This window comes from Mytilus galloprovincialis, chromosome 2, assembly GCF_965363235.1.
Source record: "Mytilus galloprovincialis chromosome 2, xbMytGall1.hap1.1, whole genome shotgun sequence".
Classification (NCBI taxonomy): Eukaryota; Metazoa; Mollusca; class Bivalvia; order Mytilida; family Mytilidae; genus Mytilus; species Mytilus galloprovincialis.
In genome coordinates, this window is record NC_134839.1 from 50,382,546 (window position 1) to 50,402,146 (window position 19,601).

At 32.8% G+C, this 19,601-nt stretch overlaps 1 protein-coding gene across 4 annotated transcripts; it reads left to right on the forward strand.

Moving 5' to 3' along the window:
* Positions 1–8,223: 8,223 nt before the first annotated feature.
* On the forward strand, positions 8,224–19,601 carry LOC143063790 (vitelline envelope sperm lysin receptor-like). 4 transcript variants are annotated; one of them, XM_076236170.1, is made up of 11 exons: positions 8,224–8,278; positions 9,045–9,094; positions 10,729–10,789; positions 11,481–11,504; positions 12,857–13,047; positions 13,795–13,943; positions 15,026–15,192; positions 15,639–15,729; positions 16,424–16,577; positions 18,633–18,774; positions 19,023–19,601. In XM_076236170.1, the coding sequence occupies exons 1-11, from the start codon at positions 8,260–8,262 to the stop codon at positions 19,517–19,519; spliced, it is 1,545 nt and encodes a 514-aa protein (XP_076092285.1). In that variant the 5' UTR covers positions 8,224–8,259; the 3' UTR covers positions 19,520–19,601. The 4 variants fall into 4 exon arrangements, with proteins under 4 accessions (XP_076092285.1, XP_076092287.1, XP_076092286.1 ...); XM_076236171.1 differs by lacking the exon at positions 8,224–8,278 and adding an exon at positions 8,375–8,402; XM_076236172.1 differs by lacking the exon at positions 11,481–11,504.

The following is a 19,601-nucleotide window of genomic DNA, read 5'->3' on the forward strand; positions in this document are numbered from 1 at the left end:
GAAAGATCTGATGCTACGACGATGTTCAAATTATTCTTCAATTATATCATAATTAATATTTGTTATTGGTACTGAGAAAAGCTAGATAGGTCAACATCCTCAATAGGTTTAAAAGGTTTCATTTCAAAGTATTAATATTTTCAGAAAATGAAATGTGAAATAGTTGGATGATTATATGATGAAGCTTTTTATTGTCATGTGAAGTACTCACTTATCACGAGTTATGGGATACCCACATTTTGTATATTGGATCATATAAACTATACATGTATGCCCGTCACACAGGATTCACCTGACCCCGAATTTGCCTCATTTCATGGATGAAGATTCATTTTATGGTAAAGTCCGTATCGCGGATTCGTTAAGCTTTATGATAACTGTCTGTTGTTATGATTGTAAGGTGTACATTTTCGACTTCTGTAAGGTTTCAAATAACATCGAACTCATTATTATGCATCATTCGGCAATGTTCGTTTTATGTTGTTTAGCCTTTTTGGATATATACCTGTATGCTATAGCGCCAAGGTATTTCGTGTATGATGTACATGTCTGTCTGCATGTTTCATATATGACCATGATGACTTCAATTGTAGTTGATATATTGCATGATAGTAAGATGTCTATGTCTTGCTGTCGGTCAGGGTTCATATACTTTTGACCTTATGTTTCGAAATAATTGGCCAAGCATAACTTTTACATTTGTCAGTTTCTAAGGCACTGTAAGAATCGGAACACATTTATTTGGTGTACAGGATATTTGTAGAGATCTGTATGACATGGTATTCTGACGTTGAACTCTTTTTATGAACCATTGACAATCTTAAGCGCATTTGACACTTCTAGTAAAACCCTTGATGTTAAAGACGTTCAACAAATATACTATCATAAGTAAAGCAGACGAGACATTACAGCATTTGCGCTCTGGTATTCTATAGTCTGTAATATATGGTTAAATCAATCCACATCTGCGTTGTATACAAAGAGCTGAAGAAGTACTGTTGCACAAAATGTTGGTTATGATCGTTCAATCTCAAATTACTCATGAAAGATGCTGTTTTGCTGTAATTTTTTGTTTGATGGATATCATTTTGGTTTAAACGTTGTATATCCATATTATTGGCTAAATAGTGTCGGTATGCCTGAATTGCACTTGACCGATTCTCAGAGCTGAATCTTCCACACTTATTTAAACACGTTTTAGTTGTTTGTTTTTTTTTTTACTTTCGAGGTAAAGTGTTGAAAAAAACTAATAGTTTTAATGTTCATCCTTATCAAAATAGTTACAGGCTTCAACCAGTTGCAGTTTTATCAAATGGTAAAAAAATACAGATTTCTGATTGCTAGTATTAACATGATTAAGTCTGGTCACGCATTATCTTTCACGATAAAAATAATGCGTTGCCTGGTCTTTCACGATCAAGTTTGATGGATATTCAACAAATTCAAGGTTTTCATATACAAACTAATGCTTTTAAGGGAAGAACATACTTTAGTTTTACTGTACAATCAGATACGCCAAAGATTTAATTTCAAATATATCATCATCAACTGAAATATGACCATTTTAGGTACTAAAAGCGTGTTGTTTGTAATTAATTTCATAGACATGCATTGCGCCTTTTGTGTTTTTTCATAAAGTACTGCATATTTTCTTTATCTTATTTCACAGTTATGATGAGGAAGTTAAACCATTTTGACAGACATAATTCTTTGTTCGGATTCGTTCCGCGTTTTGAAAATTCAGCGATTTTTTCAAAGATTCTGAACTAGAAATTACATGAAATGTCTTTCACGATCCGTTACCAGAGCTTTCACGATCGTCTCACAAGACTTGACCGCTGTTAGATATTCTTTCACGATCATTTCTCTCGTTAAACCGAATGACACCCGTGTATTTATTAGAGTAGATGTTATGGACAAGCAGGTAATTATGTAATTAATATGAAATGCTTATTTGACCTTAGTTGCGTTAAAATTATAAAATTGTCTGAGAATGGAAATAGGGAATGTGTCAAAGAGACAATGATACGTCATTTTCACTAGATAATGCGGAAATGTTCGGGTGATAAATGTAATGATCGGAGACAGTTTCATATATAGAAAAGTTTCATTGAAGTAGATAAGATGAGGAGGTGGTAATCGGTTTCAGTTTTAGTATGTGTGAGTTCATCATCATTATTTTCTATAGCAATGTCTAGAAAATATTGATCAAAGTTCATTTTCAATTTGAAAATCATCATGATAGAATACGTGCAAACAAAATCGTAATAACTTTGGTGCAAAAGTCCTAAAACAATCAGCTAGTTTTATATTGTATATATAGTCCAATTATATCTACATCAAATGATTACTGTTTTTGTTTTGGAATTAAAAAAGTGTTCTGATTTCTCTCTTTTTTTTATTCAATTCAATTCAAATCAAATCTTTATTGCCATAAAACTACAAATTTATAGTATGTCATTGTGACACAACATAACAAAATGAAAATTTATTGATTATTAATGTATGTACTGGGCGTAACAAGTTGAAAACTTATACTATTTTAAAGCAGGATTATGTTGGTGAAAACTTCTGCAAGCTGTTGATGGCTTTTAGTTTTAGTGAAAGAAGTAACTTAGATGTGGGGTGGTTTCTTTTAGGCTTGAAACTGGACGGTATGAAAATTGGAAATTGGGAAAAGAGATGTTGCTTTCAATGTTTAATACTGTAGAAGATGAATATCATTTCATTTAAATTTTCCTTGTTTCTTATGATGTTAGACAAATGCCATTTTAAAAGTTTTTGTTATTCATATACCAATTGCACCCATTTAATAGCTGACCTAGCTGTTCATGTAGTGGCGGATCCGGGTGGGGGGGGGGGATTCCGGGGGTTGGAACCCCCCTTTTTTTTGGCCGATCAATGCATTTGAATGGGAGCATATAGTTGGAACCCCCCTTTACTCTGGGTTGGGAACCCCCCTTTTTAAAATGGCTGGATCCGCCACTGTCATGAAATGCATGCTGTGAATCACAGTTTATGGCCAAACTCAGAAAAGCGAATAAAAAATCCGTTTAATTGATATATTCAACAGCACTCAGTGGCGGATCCAGAAATTTTCATAATGACCTAAGAGGGGGCCCGCTCCAGTCACGCTTCAGTGATTCCTTATATAAGCAACCAAACTTTTTACCAAAGCCCCCCCCCCCCCCCCCTAAATCCGCCTCTGGCACTAACTTAGACTTACCGTTATCTTAGTGATATTTGTTTGCCAATACTTACTTTTAATATAAAATGAAATGATAACTGTCCTTTCCTATATTTGTATGTATAGAGTTAAAGACATTTTAGTTTTACTCAGGGAAACTCAAATATTAGCGATCTAAGGGACGATTTTTCTTTCCTTGTTGTTTTTCTTTCTTGAACAGCAATCTCAAGATGTTTGTAATTCCAACTCTTAAGCTATGCCCGTGTTAAGAGTGAGGCTGCTGATTTTAAAGAGCGTAAGCAATGTAAACTGGAAAATTATCAAGTCATGGATTTCGTTAATAGTATTACAAATAATTAAAACATTAATTTTACTATATTCTTTCTTTGATAAAAAGATTTAGCTTGGAAGTTTGAATGTTCTTATAGAAAACTTAATACAAACGGGACTACATATTCTAATTTTTACGGCGATGTTGTTTACCGAGCCCGTACATTTAGATTAGTAAACTTGTTGATCCTTTAAATAAAATTATTCTAAAAGATTACCTATTCAATACCGAAATTAGATCTTTGAATATTGTTTTTTGAAAGTATACATATTGATTATTCAATAAATTACAACCCAACTCAATATTATTGCAATACAAATACAAATACCATGGATTCATTGATTTCGTGGGTAACAATTTTTGTAGATTCAGGAATAAATGTATATTCATGGATATTTAATTTCGTCTGCATACGCTATTATAAATGATTATCATTTCGTTGAACATCTGAATTCGTGCTTTGTCTAAACAAACCCACAAAACACACGAAAAGGAGTAGGTTCAGTAAGACCCCTTTTTGGCCCAAAAATATAGGAAAGTTTTAAAAAATTGTTTAAATGTATACCTTTAGTTATTTTTTGGAAGGTATAATGCCTCTGCTACAAAATATGGGCTGTTTTTGTCATTACAATGCACATATATTGGATACTTGCATCATTAAGTCATGCTAAATTACTGAAATAGAATGAAATTCAAAACAGTGTGGCTGTGGCTATTGATTGACACATTAAATTCATCCATTGGCTGGGACAATTTAGGTGAACGTTTGTATGTAACAACCACTGCTCACTATGTACTTTTTAAAGACACTTAAACTATTGGGTCACCAAAGGTTCTCAACACCTTAATAAAATAATTCGAAAAATTAATCAGAAATAACACGATGTTTTGATTTATACCAATTATATAAATCAAAACATAAAGGTTATTCCTGATTAATTTTTCGAATTATTTTATAATTAAAGGCGTTAAGAAACCTTTGGTGACCCCACAGTAAAAATGTCTATCGTAGGTACGTCGTGAACAGTGGTCGTTACAGACAAACGTTCGCGTAAATTGTCCCAGTCAATGGATGAATTTAATGTGTCAATCAATGGCCACAGTCACACTGTTTTGAATTTCATTCTATAAACTTGATGTCTATAATACTTACCCTTATGCTGTCTATAACCCAAACCCTTATGCTGTCTATTCATTCTTGATATTGAAATGTAAGTCATGTTTAATGATAATACATAACATATATAAAGGTCGAGGATGAACACGGATGCGGCCACTTTCATTTTTGACAAAAACCATCTAAAAAGTGCCATGTTTTGGCATGTTTGATAGATTTATCATATTTAAGCTTGAATCGGAGCGTTTTTAATGAGTGAATCAGTTAAAATCTTTCACAAAAAAAAATTGAATCTATTGAAATAGACATTTTAGTGTTTGAAAAGTGTCCAAAATCTGTCGTCAGATGAACTTGAAATTTGAGGCCAAAACCGGCCCTTACCGGACCTACTCCTTTGTATTATACGGATATAAAAGTCAATTCGCAGTATGACAGATACGAACCAACGACAACCACTGAAATATCGTAAAAAGCTGATGAATAAATCATTAAGTTGTGGTTTTCATCAAAACTAAAAATAATAAGTGATCTTGTTGATGAGACAAGTATATATGCGTTTACCACTATTTTCAAAACAAATTATATTCCCCTAAACCAAAACGTTTCTACCAAAGCACTGGACGTCACTGCGCAATGTTACAATTTACAACCATTCATTTTAAAAAGTCCAAAGAAACATACGGAGAGATAGAAATGCACAATCAAAAGTAAAAACTACCGAACTCCGATGTTCAAAACGGTAAGTCCCTAATCAAATGGCTAAATCAAAAGCTCAAACACACCAAACGAATGAAATTCAATAACAACTTGTCATATTCCTGACTTGGTATAGACATTTCTTATACAGAAAATGGCGGATTAAACCTTGCTTTATAGTTAGCTAAACCGCTCCCTTGTATGACATTCGCAATCCATTATATTGACAACGATGTGTGAACAAAACAAACAGACATAATAATAAGTAAAAATTAAAAAAAAAGGGTACAGCAGTCAACATTGTGTTATAATCTTAATCACTACAAAATCAAACAAATACATGTATGTAACAAAGAAACATAAACCATAAAAAGGCATATAAACAAACTTAAGCACATTAGTAAAAAACGAAAGACAAGAATAGAACAATATAACACAATAATCAAAACGATTTTCATGTCAAAGTCATTTATTTTGATGAATAAATTCACAATATTAAATATAAAAACGATATATAAAAGTCTAAAAAATATTTCAGATTCCCCAATATTTTGGTTATTTTTTTTTTTATTATTTTTTTTATAATTTGTCCACCTAATTTAAAAATGGTGATGAAGAAATCTAATATTTGTTGTACGTAAAGGTAATCACAAACCCTCTCTTTGTTGTTCTATTGGCCGAACATTGATTGGCGTTTTACAGAACAGTGCTTTCAGGCGTTGTCTAAAGTCTTTGATGCAAAACACATAAATGAATGGATCAAGTAGAAAATTCAAAAGAATCATAGAGTTACATCGAGTCATCCATGACACATCAGATTCCGATGGAACAAATATAAGTGAATAAAACGCAACAACAGAACGCGGTATATTCGCTAACAGAGAAAGAGCTGTTGTGATGGTAAGTGTGACAATCGTCTGCAGCTTTAAAGACGAGTTTGTTGATTGGACGGAGTTTTGTGACTTGATCTCTGTTCGCCTCATGACACGTACCATGACAACCGAATAAACAGCAGCCATCAAGAGATAAATACACACCATCGGTATATCTACTAAAATCAACATTAAAGTGTCGGTGAAAGTTATAGCTGAACATCCGTTTGTGTTATCTTGTGTTGTTATGTCTAGAATCACGTGGAGTATTGCTACGCAGTGAAAAATTAAAAACGCAACAACTATACCTTTGTTCGAGGTCAGGTTTTGGTAAAACGCATTTTCAGATGCAAACGTTGCATGCAGTCGCTCCAAGCAAATCAATACGCATTGATATAATGAGAAGACGAATGTTCCCAAAGTGAATCTTGTTAATGATTTGCACGGAGGGATATAACTGGTGTTCTCAGAACTTAGTTCTTGTAGTATTATAACGATGAGCAGTTCTGCCAAAGAAAGAGTATCACTTATGCTCAAAGACAAAACAAGTTTCTGAAATCTCACTTGCTTCAAATTTGTCGAAGTAACCAACAGTGAAAGTGATATAATATGAGGCAGAAATGACGAACCGATCACTGCCACACGCACAATCTGAAGCCCATCCATTGCATGTACTATTGCTAACTTCAATAGTTTAAAGTTGTCTTGCATATGTATGTGAGATCCTCATCTGAATGCTGATTTGTCAATAAGTACTGTTAAAACATTATATTCTCTCTTAAATAGGTTCATCGTTTCAAAGTAATACGTGTTGCTAACTATATGTTATGAAACAAAATAACCGATAATTACATTCATTTTGAGAAATTAACACATTTTCTTTTCGAACAAAATTTATCAACTATAGGTAATTTAACAAAACTATGTTATTGATCATCAATTATATAAAATTTCTCATTATCTATCATTTGTATATATGGTAGTTTTCTCAATCTATGGAATAAACTTATTATAAATCCCATTCCTAAATCTAACATGTCAGACGCGAGATATCCCCTTTGTAATAGAGGGATCGCCTTTGCAGCAATGTACTGGGTGACGAACAGACTGGTTTCCGGCAACACTATACAAAGAGATATTTTATGGTATAAACTAAATAATCTTGGTGTTGTGCAGACTTTTGGTTCTGCTATTAAGTGAATTGTATACAAATGTTTTATATTCTGTAATTCCACAGACTGATTTGACGTAAACTACAAATATACATAAAAGCTTGAAAAAAAAGATGTCCCTTATCGCCCATTTTTTCCAACTTGTACATTGATGATTTAGTGACTTTTCTTAAGTCCTATGACTGCGAATAGAAATAAGTGATGAAAAACTGTGCATATTCTTCTCGTGTTTTACTTTATGTTTTAAGAATAAAGGAACATTCAGAAAAAACGACCGTGTGAGTGCTATATAAGCCAGTCGATGTCGTTTAAAACTCCCATCATCATCATCATCCAGAAATGCACTTCAGACGGACGATTTGACTCAAGTTGATTATTTTGGAAATTTTTAAAGTTGATTTTTTTTATGTCTCTCTAAGTTAAAGTTTTGTTATTTTACAAATCAATGTAAGAGATTTCATAAATTTTCGCTGCTTCATCAAACCACTCAAGTGATTTCCTCACATTCATTCAATTCAAGTTGTATAATATTTGGATGTAGTTTGCGTTTTTGTAGTTTTATTTTATTTTAATTTTTTTGGTAGGGGGAGGGTATCGTGTTGCTCCAGTAACTTTTCGTACAATTATTTCTATGGTATCTTCCGACTTTCTTTATATGCTCAGAAGCAAGAGATTATCCGCATTACCAGTTCATTTTTATAAAGACTTACTTGTACTTTACAACAGAACACCTTCATAATAATCTTGTATTGCATTGCCTTAGAATTTTACATGTTAGAACAAAAGCCCTTTCAAACAGAAGTAATAAATATAATTTAAAAATGCTGAATCGAGTATACCTATCCATCCGATCACGTGTTTGCACAGAAAGGTGAAGGCTACAAATGATCCGTCGGTTTACAGGTAATTTGAAAATCCAGTAATTTGAGTAAACATATATAATGCATAATATTGGTCAGTGATGGAATTTAGAATTAAGGAGTTAGAGAAAGGACTAGTCGGTCCGGAGTCAGAATGATAGGTCCGGGTAGGGTGATACGTCTTCCTTCAAACTGTTACCTGGTGAACTAGCACGTTAAAAATCAAGCTCAATGTGTCGTTCTAGTACAAAGTACGGTTCAAAATTCGTATCATACGCACATGTTCTGGTTGTAAAAATACATTTAACTCCACACTGGACGTGGAGCAGCCATCCTTCATCATCATTATCACTTGCATTTTTCTGAAACTGATTTATAAAAAAATGTAAACACTTGTTTCAAGCAACCAATCCGAGAGAATATGATACAGCGAACACGAGCCAGAGTCGATAAAATCATTGACGGATTTCGAGGTGTATGTGATATACACCCTTGAAGTATGCCAATAAATATAGGACCTCGTTTGCCATTATCAGATCATATAAACCAGAAAAAGGATAATGTGTTCCTCTTTATCAAAATAAATGGTCTACGTCAGCAATATTAGTATATTATTTATGCTGTTATTGGAAAGTTCATAATGTATTTATTATTAACATAGGTTTTCATAGCTTTTAATCATCCTAAACATGCTTGAAATATTTGCCACTGATTAAATGATATATTTTAATATTTTGTTTGATCTTTTTGTTCATTAAATATGTTTGTGATAATATAATATTTCCATGTAGATACTTTTTTTCTTTCAGACATGCAAGCAATTTGCACATATTTCTTCGTGGTAGTGTCGGTTGTATCGGTAAGATAATCTGTTATGTATATTTAAGGTTTTTCTCTGACCGAACGAGGCTGTATATTAAACAAACCGTACAGTCAAACGGAAACCCTCCTTCAGCACAGGGTTTCCTTTCAGATCCTTTCAGCTGGGAACTGGCAGTATATCTCACAATATATAAGTTCCCGCTTTAGAAGTATGCCGACCATGCGAGGGCTATATAGCCAGTCACGGTCGTTCAATCATCCTCTGCTTCAGACAGAAGTAGACTGTGTACCGGTATAACCGCCGTCAAACCAAGCTGTTTATTAGGACAGTGATTCGAATCCTGAAAATTTTCAAAAATCTACAAAATTGATTTACCTCTATGATTGTGCGTTTGCTAATTGCAAAAGAGTCGACAAAGCGAGACGTAGGCGTTCTGTTTCCGGTGGTGGTGGGGTCAACAATATATTAGTTTGTGATTATAACAGTATATAGGAATCCACTGCTGGGTAGACAAACATGTTTGGTATGCAGTGCATTAATATTCGCACCCTCTACTCAGTCCTGTCTCGTGCTCGACAACAATATATATATTATAAGCTCATAATAATAATCGAAAAACCAACTTCACTAATTGTTGATATCGATATCAGGATATGATATACCTCCCCCCCCCCCCCCAAAAAAAAAAAAAAGTCAATAAAATTTGTATAATTATGTGACACAGCATGCATTGAAAATGTATCAGTATCATAAAAAACATCCATGCATTGGAAATGTTCCAGTATCATACAAAATATCCATGCATTGGAAATGTACCAGTATCATACAAAATATCCATGCATTGGAAATGTACCAGTAGAAAAAATATTCATGCATTGGAAATGTACCAGTATAGATAATAACAATGCATTGGAAATGTGCCAGTATAAGTAATTATCATGCATTAAGGGCATACGATACAGTTTTGATCCCGTATTTACAGTTTGATGAACATTTCCATATAGGCTATGTTTTGCCTGATTAAATCAAATATGTAATAAAAAAAATATACCTTCATGTGCTACTTTGTGAGTTAAATGAGGTCGAAATTTTGTATATTTGCTCAAAATTTAGATCTGTGGCCGTATTTTTCCTTTCGAAAGAAAGCCATAACTTTTTTGTTTTGAAAGATAAACACAAACTGTTTTTTGCTAAATAATTTGTAATTTCTGTATTTTATAAGTATCATAAAAAATTTATGCATTTTTTATTCAGAAATAACTTATCAAATGGTCATGAATTGAGAAAAAAACGTCATTTTTTGCTGTATATTTATCAAAATTAAAAAAAATTGCACTATTTACAGTTTTATAAAATTTGGTTCACATAATCTCCCTGCAAAATGAAACAAAATGCCGTTTTAAAAAATAGGGGTCCATGCACTCGTTTTCAAATTAAATCAGTTTGAATGATAAAAATCAGTCGAAAAATGCATCTTTTCCCGATATGTCACAGTTTGACGTCGCGAAAATAACATTTTACGTTAGCAACGTCATTACCTCCCCTGTAACTGTATCGTATGCCTTAAAAAAAGAAATGTATCAGTGTAAAATGTTACCATTCATTTGAAATGTACTAGTATGCACTGTACTAGTATGAACTATCTATACTTTTGTTATTTTAATTTACAGGCAGACTACAGTAAAACGCTGACTGGCAACTTCCCTTCACTCGATGATAATATAGTTGCAGGTAGGTAATGATATACTGCCAATATTTACGCATAGACATGGAGTATAAATTATAATGGATATCTATTTAAACCAATTAAGAAAAGATTTCTTATATTTTTTAAGATTTACAAATTCAGGGCGATAGTTTTGATTAGTCTTGGGAGATATGTTCTTGGTTGTTTGTTGACTGCTAATTTGATAGGAGAGTTACGCAAGGGAAGCAGAAAATACATATAAAATACTGGTTCTAATCAACTTAAGATATGCCAACAAAGCAACAACAAAAAAATTGACAAAAGAATGAGTAAATCACATATTAAATCAGTCATTTGTAAAACTGACAAGTTTTGACTTTGCAATATTGAATAAAAGTTTCTAAACCAAAACTCTTCATAAGCAAATCAAAATCGATATGTAAAGAACAACATATAAAAAGAAGCAATCTTGATATTGTCATACAAGAGTATATTGAAACATTTTTTGATAGGTGGTGCAATATTTTATCTCTCCTGTTAACATGTTCAAAAGAATTTTTGGGTTATTTAGAAAAAGTTTCAATAAAATATTAAGCTTGTTTTTCATGGCAAATAAGATGGTTTTCAAGATTAAAAACTCATATATATATTCGTTCTGTGTAATGTTAGATTATTTGTAATTTTCCCATGGTGTACTGAACGAAAAAAAATACCTCTAAAAATTGTTTTTCAAAGGTTATAAAAATAACCACAAACAACGTAAGTATTAGATAGCATTTTACAATGTTCATCATTGATCTCTTTCTATAATAAACCAAACATCAAGTAATTCACTCGCATGTTGGTTGACTTTGTCGTTTTGTTTTTGGTAAAAAGGACGTACGTTAACGATATATCACCATATTAGGTTCTATCCTGTTACCCTTTATGGTACAAATGTATCCTAGCACCAATAGCAGTGTTGTCTTTTGTATAAATGCTAAATTGCAAAGATTTAGACGTTGAATCCTTTAAATGAGTGCAAACAAAAATATTTCATTATGTGTAAAAACAATGTAACAATATAAATACAATTTCTTTAAATCATTTCATTTAAATATTGTCTGTCCTGGTACTGTAACCATAGTAACAGGATAGACACCTTTTCATTTCAATAACTAATCCACTTGATGCATTGGTAATGTTTTCTTACGTTGATTTTAGTTTCCAATCCGTAATTGCACTTTTTACAAGAATTGTTGTAAATAATTAAGTTGTTAGTAACAACATAGACTTGTTAAAGGGTAACCCTTATTTTTGTTCCCTAATGTCTTGATTAATTTTCTCTGCACTGTTATGCAAGACATGTGCTGTTTTATATTTAAGGATGCTTTGAGCTTTTGAAATTATCAAGGAAATTCAACGGTTAATTTAGTATCTGAAACATGATAGACATTCAATAATTTTCATGTACGCCTATTGAAAAATGTTACAAAGAATAATTAAGGAGATTTATCATTAACATTCGAAAAAAAGTTCCTTTTGAAGATATCAAGACGATAAGAAAATACGAAAAAAATACACTGATCCTGTATTCACATAAATTACGCAAAAATCCAATTTAAACATATTTCAAACTAGATCTAAATCATGTTTATTATTGATGTTTTGACTCATAAATCCTAATTGGAAAGCTTTATAAAAATAAGCATAAGTGTACTGAAAATTCTACTCTTTTTTTAAAAAAAATTACCAAATTGTGAATGTATAGAAACTGATACAGTTTAACGTCTAGTCAGCATAATCCAAAATTCTTATGTCAATTATCCACAACAACATATCGTTGCATACATTTGTGAGCTTACTGGAAAGGGATTGCTAGAGAACCTGAAACAATTTAAATTATAAGAGAGATATAAATAAAAATGAAACCCGTTTTAAGAGACCGATAAAGGGAGAAGAAAAAAGTGGTCTCTTAAGACAGTTGGGTTTTTAATACAGGATCAAACTATTATATGAAATGTACTACAGAGGGATCGGAAATTTATGGTCTTGTAATACAGGTGGTTTCTTAAGCAGGTTTGACAGTATATAAGAAAGATCTGATAAATATGATTTATTGTATTAAATAGTCGACCCACATTGTTCTCATGACGCCAACCATCCGGCTAATGTGACTGTAACAGCCGATATGGACGTCAATGTATTCATACACTGCGAAAACGGAAGAACGTTTCATGTGGATCAGGATGAAGATCAGGTTCATTACATAGCTCATGTTCACTACTCCGGGAACGCATCTGGTGACAACTGCGTATTTCATGTATGTATATATATTAGAACTAGTCCATATAATTATGATATTTGAACGTTTTTTAATAATGATTAAAAAAAATTAAAATTGAACGCCTTTTTCGTCACTGAAAAAATATAAAATAGCCTTTCAAGACGTCATATTATAAGTTATATGGTTTGCTACTGACCCCTACGGATCCATAGATGGTTAGTAAAATCCATAGGGGTAGAGGCCGTATGCCGTTTAACCAATCACAACGTGAAAAATTACCCGCGGTGCGATAATAAAGTATTTGACTACATTGGAGCATGTTCATTGTTGTTCATAATAGTTTTACGTTTGACCGTGGGTTGTGGTAAAACATACAGTTGTTAGTCCGAGATAGCTCTGAAGACCAATCTCGGACTATGCTGTTGTATACAACAGATTTGTATCTGCCGTTCCAATTGCCATTGGAGTACAATGCATTTTGGAAATTAAATATGATATGTAATACCCATAACCTGTGATATGGTGTGGGTCACTTGTCTGCATGTCAACTGAAAGATATGGAAAAATACCCCAAAAAATCAAGGATTTATTTAGGAAATTGCTTTTTCTGACATTGTTGCGGCCTTTATAACAAATAAGTATATATTTTCATGTATTATCAGACCTAGGTTTTTAGCAAGGTCATGTTTCATTTGTATCGTTTTTGTGAGTGTTTCTTTTTTCTATCCATTCCTTCAAAAAAATATTCAAATCCCATTAAATTTTATATCTTTTCTTCTTCAGAGCAATAACAATTCACAATTCTATCAGGTGGCTTTAGAAATTTATTTCATACAAAATGGTGTGTTCCAGTATAAAGATGCCTACATTGTCACGTGTTCATATGCAGAGTATGGAACCAATGAAACTCAAGGAAATGAAGTTGATGTCCCGTATGTATTAGGTAGCAATCATTCAACTTCAAGGGGGTTGTGTTTTTTTGTCTGAGCTGGATTTTTTTTCCAACGCTGTCACATTTTCAAAATTTATCACTATCAGGTAAATGGGAAAATCTGAATTCAGATTTTTTTTTTGGTCATCTGTTTGATCATAATATTTTTTTCATCAAATAAGGGATCAAAATATTTGTTCTATGGGAAATCCTTTAACCACCCATCCCCTCTTTGAAGTTAAATGGTCGTTCTCTTATGTCGTAAATGTATATTTCTTTTTAAAATCTGCTTCAATGGTTCAATAGAACTAAAATCAATTAAGTGGTGTTTGTTTGGTTAGTTCTATCAACAACAAGATTAAATAAATCATACTCTTTAAAATTGCTATTCTATTAGTCAATAAGTTTTTTTCTCCGCTGAGCACAGCATATAAAGTGGTCATAGCAGAATTTGATCAACTCCCAACTTCACCGGCAATGCTCGTCAAAATGCATACTAGACATCTAATCACTTGGAGTTCGGATAATTTTGTTTTGGTCATTGACTTAGGTATATACCTTGTTAGGTCTGATATAAAGCAGGATGCAGTCATAATTACATTTTATCGTTTTTAACATTTATGGCATATCTTCAGATTGATTGCCAAAACGTTCATCAATCCGTTAAAACAAATGCATAGTAAAGTTAACCGCCCGGTCTCGTAGAAGAGTGATCGCTTCAACTTGTTTCTATACCGAACGGGTTAAAGTAAAAAATTGTGTTTGCTGTAGCGAAGCACGCAGCAGTTCGAAATAAGAGAAAATACTGGTTGGCTTTGAGGCCGAATAATTTGTCCCGATAGGGTGACATAACTTTCCCGCTTCAGTGAGTCAATCTAGTATAAAGCAGCGAGTTCATATTCATATATAAACATTTTTCTGTCCTTGTATGCATACAATATTTGTCACTTGACGCTAAACAAAAATCAATCGTCACCAATATTGACAATCATACCACATCTAATTACATGTATATAAAACTTATCGATTTCGTACTCAGTTATACTCATTATTCATCTGTGCACATTTAAACTTATTTTGCAGCATCGTAGCTCCGTATGAGACGTATAAACATCTTCACCGTGTCCACAACCATACACATACCAATGATTCATCGACATTTAATGTAGATATTCTAGATAACAGAGATCAAATCGTTATTGGTCAAATACCACTGGGAAAGAAAATCAAAATCCGTGTTACGATGACAGGTAAGTAAATAGTGCGGCACCTCTTCCAACTGAATCTCACTACATAGGGATATTTCGTTAAGAGTGTATACACCGGGATCAAGATGAGGATAACAAAACCAAAGAAGAATAATTAGCCAAAATAAAAGGAAAAGAAAAAACGTGCAATTAGTAGAGAAAATTGGCATAAACATTTCATTAAATAATACAGAATTGAAGGCCACTGAACGCGTGTAAAACATGACAAAGAGAATGCTTGATACATAGACATACTACAAAACTAATATTTCCTTGGAGGTGTACTTTCTGAGCATACTTCAAATAAGCTCCCTGACCTTTGTTAAAATGATGTTATCTACAAACTACTGATCTATCTAGTAAGAAAAACGATCGTCAATAATTCGCTTTGAAAAATTTGAGAGAATATTTAAGTTTTACTTGAAAAAACTTTTGGTCTTTTTTGACAGCTGGTTCAGCTGCCGAGGTAGGATTTCATGTGTTCATGTGTGAAGCCAAGGGTTCTGAAGGAACGCGACCATTTGCGTTTATTAGAGAAGGGTATGTATACATCATTGGCAATCTATTTCTTAAATTTATTATAACTGTCATAATATAGAACTTGTACAACTAGCCTCACTGTGATTGTGCTAGACAAAATAAAAGTAGGCGCAAAATTAAAACTACATGTAGTTGCAATTATAGGTTCGCAGTGTTTGCTTAAAAGTAAGTATACTAAATACGTTTTTCTAGCTGTTACATGTCTGTAGTTCAAGATTGATTGTTATGTTATTTATTTGTTTACATTATACATACATAAACAAGAGCTGTTTTGTGGTTATAATTGGGTTCGAGTACTATCTCGAGGGAGGAGAAACTTCAATATACGTACACTTTTAATTTCATACCGGTCGGTTTTATTTTTTGGAGTAAACCGGAGTCTCCATGAGTATAGCACTGTTATGTGGCTAATAACGAGTTCTAATACATTTAAGTAGGGCGACGTTAGTTTTCTCGTTTGGATTGTTTTACATTGTCATTTCGGGGCCTTTTATAGCTGACTATGCGGTATGGGCTTATATTCTGAGACAAGTGCCTGTGAACACAGAATAGAGAATAATGAGGGTGATAAAATACAAAGAACGGAGAATAATAGGCAAAAAATAAAAAACGAGAAAAATGACATAACAATTTCAGAATAGAGATATGAAGATCCATCCAAAAACTATTATGTTGTCAACATACATTTTTACAGGTGTGGAGAGGGGTTCATTATTCCGAAAAAATTAGGATTCACCTCGAATGGTCTGACAGCGGAAAGTCCATTTTTTAAAGCATTTGGATTATATGGGAGCCCAGCAGTGACACATGAGTGCCATTTCTATGTGTGTCATGAAAATTGTGATGGGGTATGTGTATTTATATCTATTACATAAAAAAGTGTGTGTAACATTTTCTTGGTATGGCCTTACCAGATATATATAATTATTATGTATGGCTCTGACCTAACAAGCTGTCTGTCTGTTCGGTTATTTTTTTTAAAGTTTGTTTGCTGTAGAGTACTTGCAGAATTTTTTTCACTTTGTTGTGTTGATGGAATGCATTCAAATACGTTAGTCCCTTTCTAATATCTCTAGTTAATACCATTTATTACGTTTGCAATCTAGTTCAAATGATTATTGCTTTGAAGCCCAAAAAAACAAAATAGATTTTTAAAAATCGAAGTTTTCTGGACTCGATAATATGTATTAACATTTCGTGAATATTTGTCTGGGCGCCATCTAATTAACCATCTAGATGACTTCCGAAGACTGCCGATGGTCATATAACCCTATATTAACATAAATATAAATAGGTAGCGGCCACTTGAATTTGATTTGTCTATGACTGTTTAATTTCGTATTGTAGGTAAAAAGTATGTCTATCATCGTTTTTACCTGCCTATGAATAATTTTCTTTCTGGGTTGAATCAGTCAACTAAGTAGTTCATCATTGTTTTACTTTCAATGTAGACATTCTTTTCCTTTTAAATTAATAAATGAAAACATTAATAACCAATCTCAGGCTAAGGGGTTAAAATTGAAGGTCACATGAATACGAATTGAATGAGGTCGAATTATTCACCTGCAATCTGCAAGTGTTTAGCTTATGTCAACAAATTTAATGAAATCTGCCGCTGAAAGCAAATTATTATTTCACTGTACATGTATAACTTTCATTATTAATGAATAAAAGAAAATCATATTTTAATGTGTTTTTGTATGTCTTTATACATGTAAGTGTCTTAGTAGTATGTCCAAAGATTTTGGACCACAAACGTATTTAAAAAGGAACTGAAGATAACAAATAGTCAATAAAAGGCGGGTAGAAGAAACAAATATGCAAAGATCATTCTTTCTTGCGTTATCTGGAGTCGAACTGAAAAAATAATATCTTGAATTTTTTAAATTTGATACAATATTTGTATGCCCCACCTACGATATTAGAGGGGCATTATGTTTTCTGGTCTGTGCGTCCGTCCGTCCGTCTGTTCGTCCGTTCGTCCGTCTGTGCGTCCGTTCGTCCCGCTTCAGGTTAAAGTTTTTGGTCAAGGTTGTTTTTGATGAAGTGAAGTCCAATCAACTTGAAACTTAGTACACATGTTCCCTATAATATGATCTTTCTAATTTTAATGCCAAATTGGAGTTTTTACCCTAATTTCACGGTCCATTGAACATAGAAAATGGTAGTGCGAGTGGGGCATCCGTGTACTGGGGACACATTCTTGTTTTATATTAATTGAGGCTTGTTTTAATCAGCTTTAAAAATTTGCACTGGTGTCAATAATAAATTACCAAAACTAACAGACATCCACAGGTCAACGCAACTTGCCAAGGCTTATAACAATAGATGTTCATACAATATGTTACATCGAGTTTAAAAATAAAGTTTTATCTAATAAAATAAGATCTGTCACTTTGCTCCGTTAGATGTGTTTGTCGCGAGCGATTTTGGTTAGATTTTAATAAATGAAATAAATTTAAAGTCGACTATAACATGTTTAAACTCGCAGCATTTGTATGCAGCTGTCTTAAGTCAGCAGCCTGTTTAATGGTTGTCGTTTGTTGATGTGGTTCATAAGTGTTTCTCAGTAATTTTTATTCAGATTAGACCGCTGGTTTTCCTTTTGGAATTGTTTTTCACTAATCATTTTGGTGTCCTTTATTGCTTGCTATTCCTTGTGAGCCAATGCTGTGTGTTGAAGGCAGTATTTTGAGCTATAATTGTTTACTTTTTACAAATTGTGACTTAGAAGGAGAGTTGTCTCATTGGCACTCATATCATACTTTCTTATTTCCATTAGACTTTTCCCGCTAAAACCAAATATGTATACTCAAATGACAATATACAGTAATTAAGATACAGATTGGAAAAACTGTCAGACGAGGAAACTGACTATCGATCTTTTTTTTTTTTTATTTCAGAGTTCCTGTATCTATAGTCATTTTCCAACCGGTAGTGCACGTCGACGTCGAGATACTTCTTTTGTATCTCATGACCGGGGGATGCAACATTCGGGAACAGGAAAACCACGGGTTAGGCATTCTGTTAAACGGATAAGAGCAGGTATTATTTTTTTAAAGTTTACTTGAAAAAATTGTGTTCTGACAAAAGTAATGATTACTAAGTAAATGATCAAAATTAAAACAATTAAAAAAAAACGTCTTTTAAAATATTAATATTTGTTTTGTATATTTTCAGTGGTTTAAAAGGTTCGAGTTCTAATATTACAAAAAAAAAATATAAAATGTTCAAAGAACTGCAATTGTCTTTCATACATGTAACAATTTAACACTGTCTATCTTAATCATCAGGTATGACTTCTGTAAATGAAGACATTGATTTTGCCAACCATTTCAACAGTTTAAACGATGATACAAACCAGCAAAAGGTCAAGTTCAACAAAGATGATAAAATATATGAAACTTTAGAAAAAAGTAAAAAAAACACCGTTGGCACACATGAAAGTCGGAATACAAATGCAGAAGTACCGTTTGCTTCTTCCAGAGAAAGAAAATCTCTAAAGCCTTGTACTAGAAAAACAGAAGAATCAGGAAAATCCATGAATGATGGAACTAAACAAAGGAAACTGATGTCTTCTGAAGATATGCAACACAACTCCCTAAGAATGAAGATTTTGTCCCCAGAACAGGTGCAGTTTGACCGTCCCGAAATGGAACTGCATGTTAAGATTCTAACAATTATACTTATGTCAGCAGCGTCAATTGCTTTAATGGCGATGTTTGTAACTGTCACGTGCATCTTGTATAAAAATTCAAGCAGACTTACCACACTTATCATACAGGACTGAGTCTTAAAAATACAATGAGACGGATATCAGGCATAAAGATAAAGATGGTGTTTTCTGTTAATAAAATATATATAATCATGTC

Coding starts and splice junctions, on each gene's coding strand:
- LOC143063790 (XM_076236170.1), top strand. Junction 10,790..11,480: donor CGATGATAATATAGTTGCAG/GTAGGTAATGAT, acceptor TGTTTTTCAAAG/GTTATAAAAATAACCACAAA. Junction 16,578..18,632: donor GTCATGAAAATTGTGATGGG/GTATGTGTATTT, acceptor TTTTTATTTCAG/AGTTCCTGTATCTATAGTCA.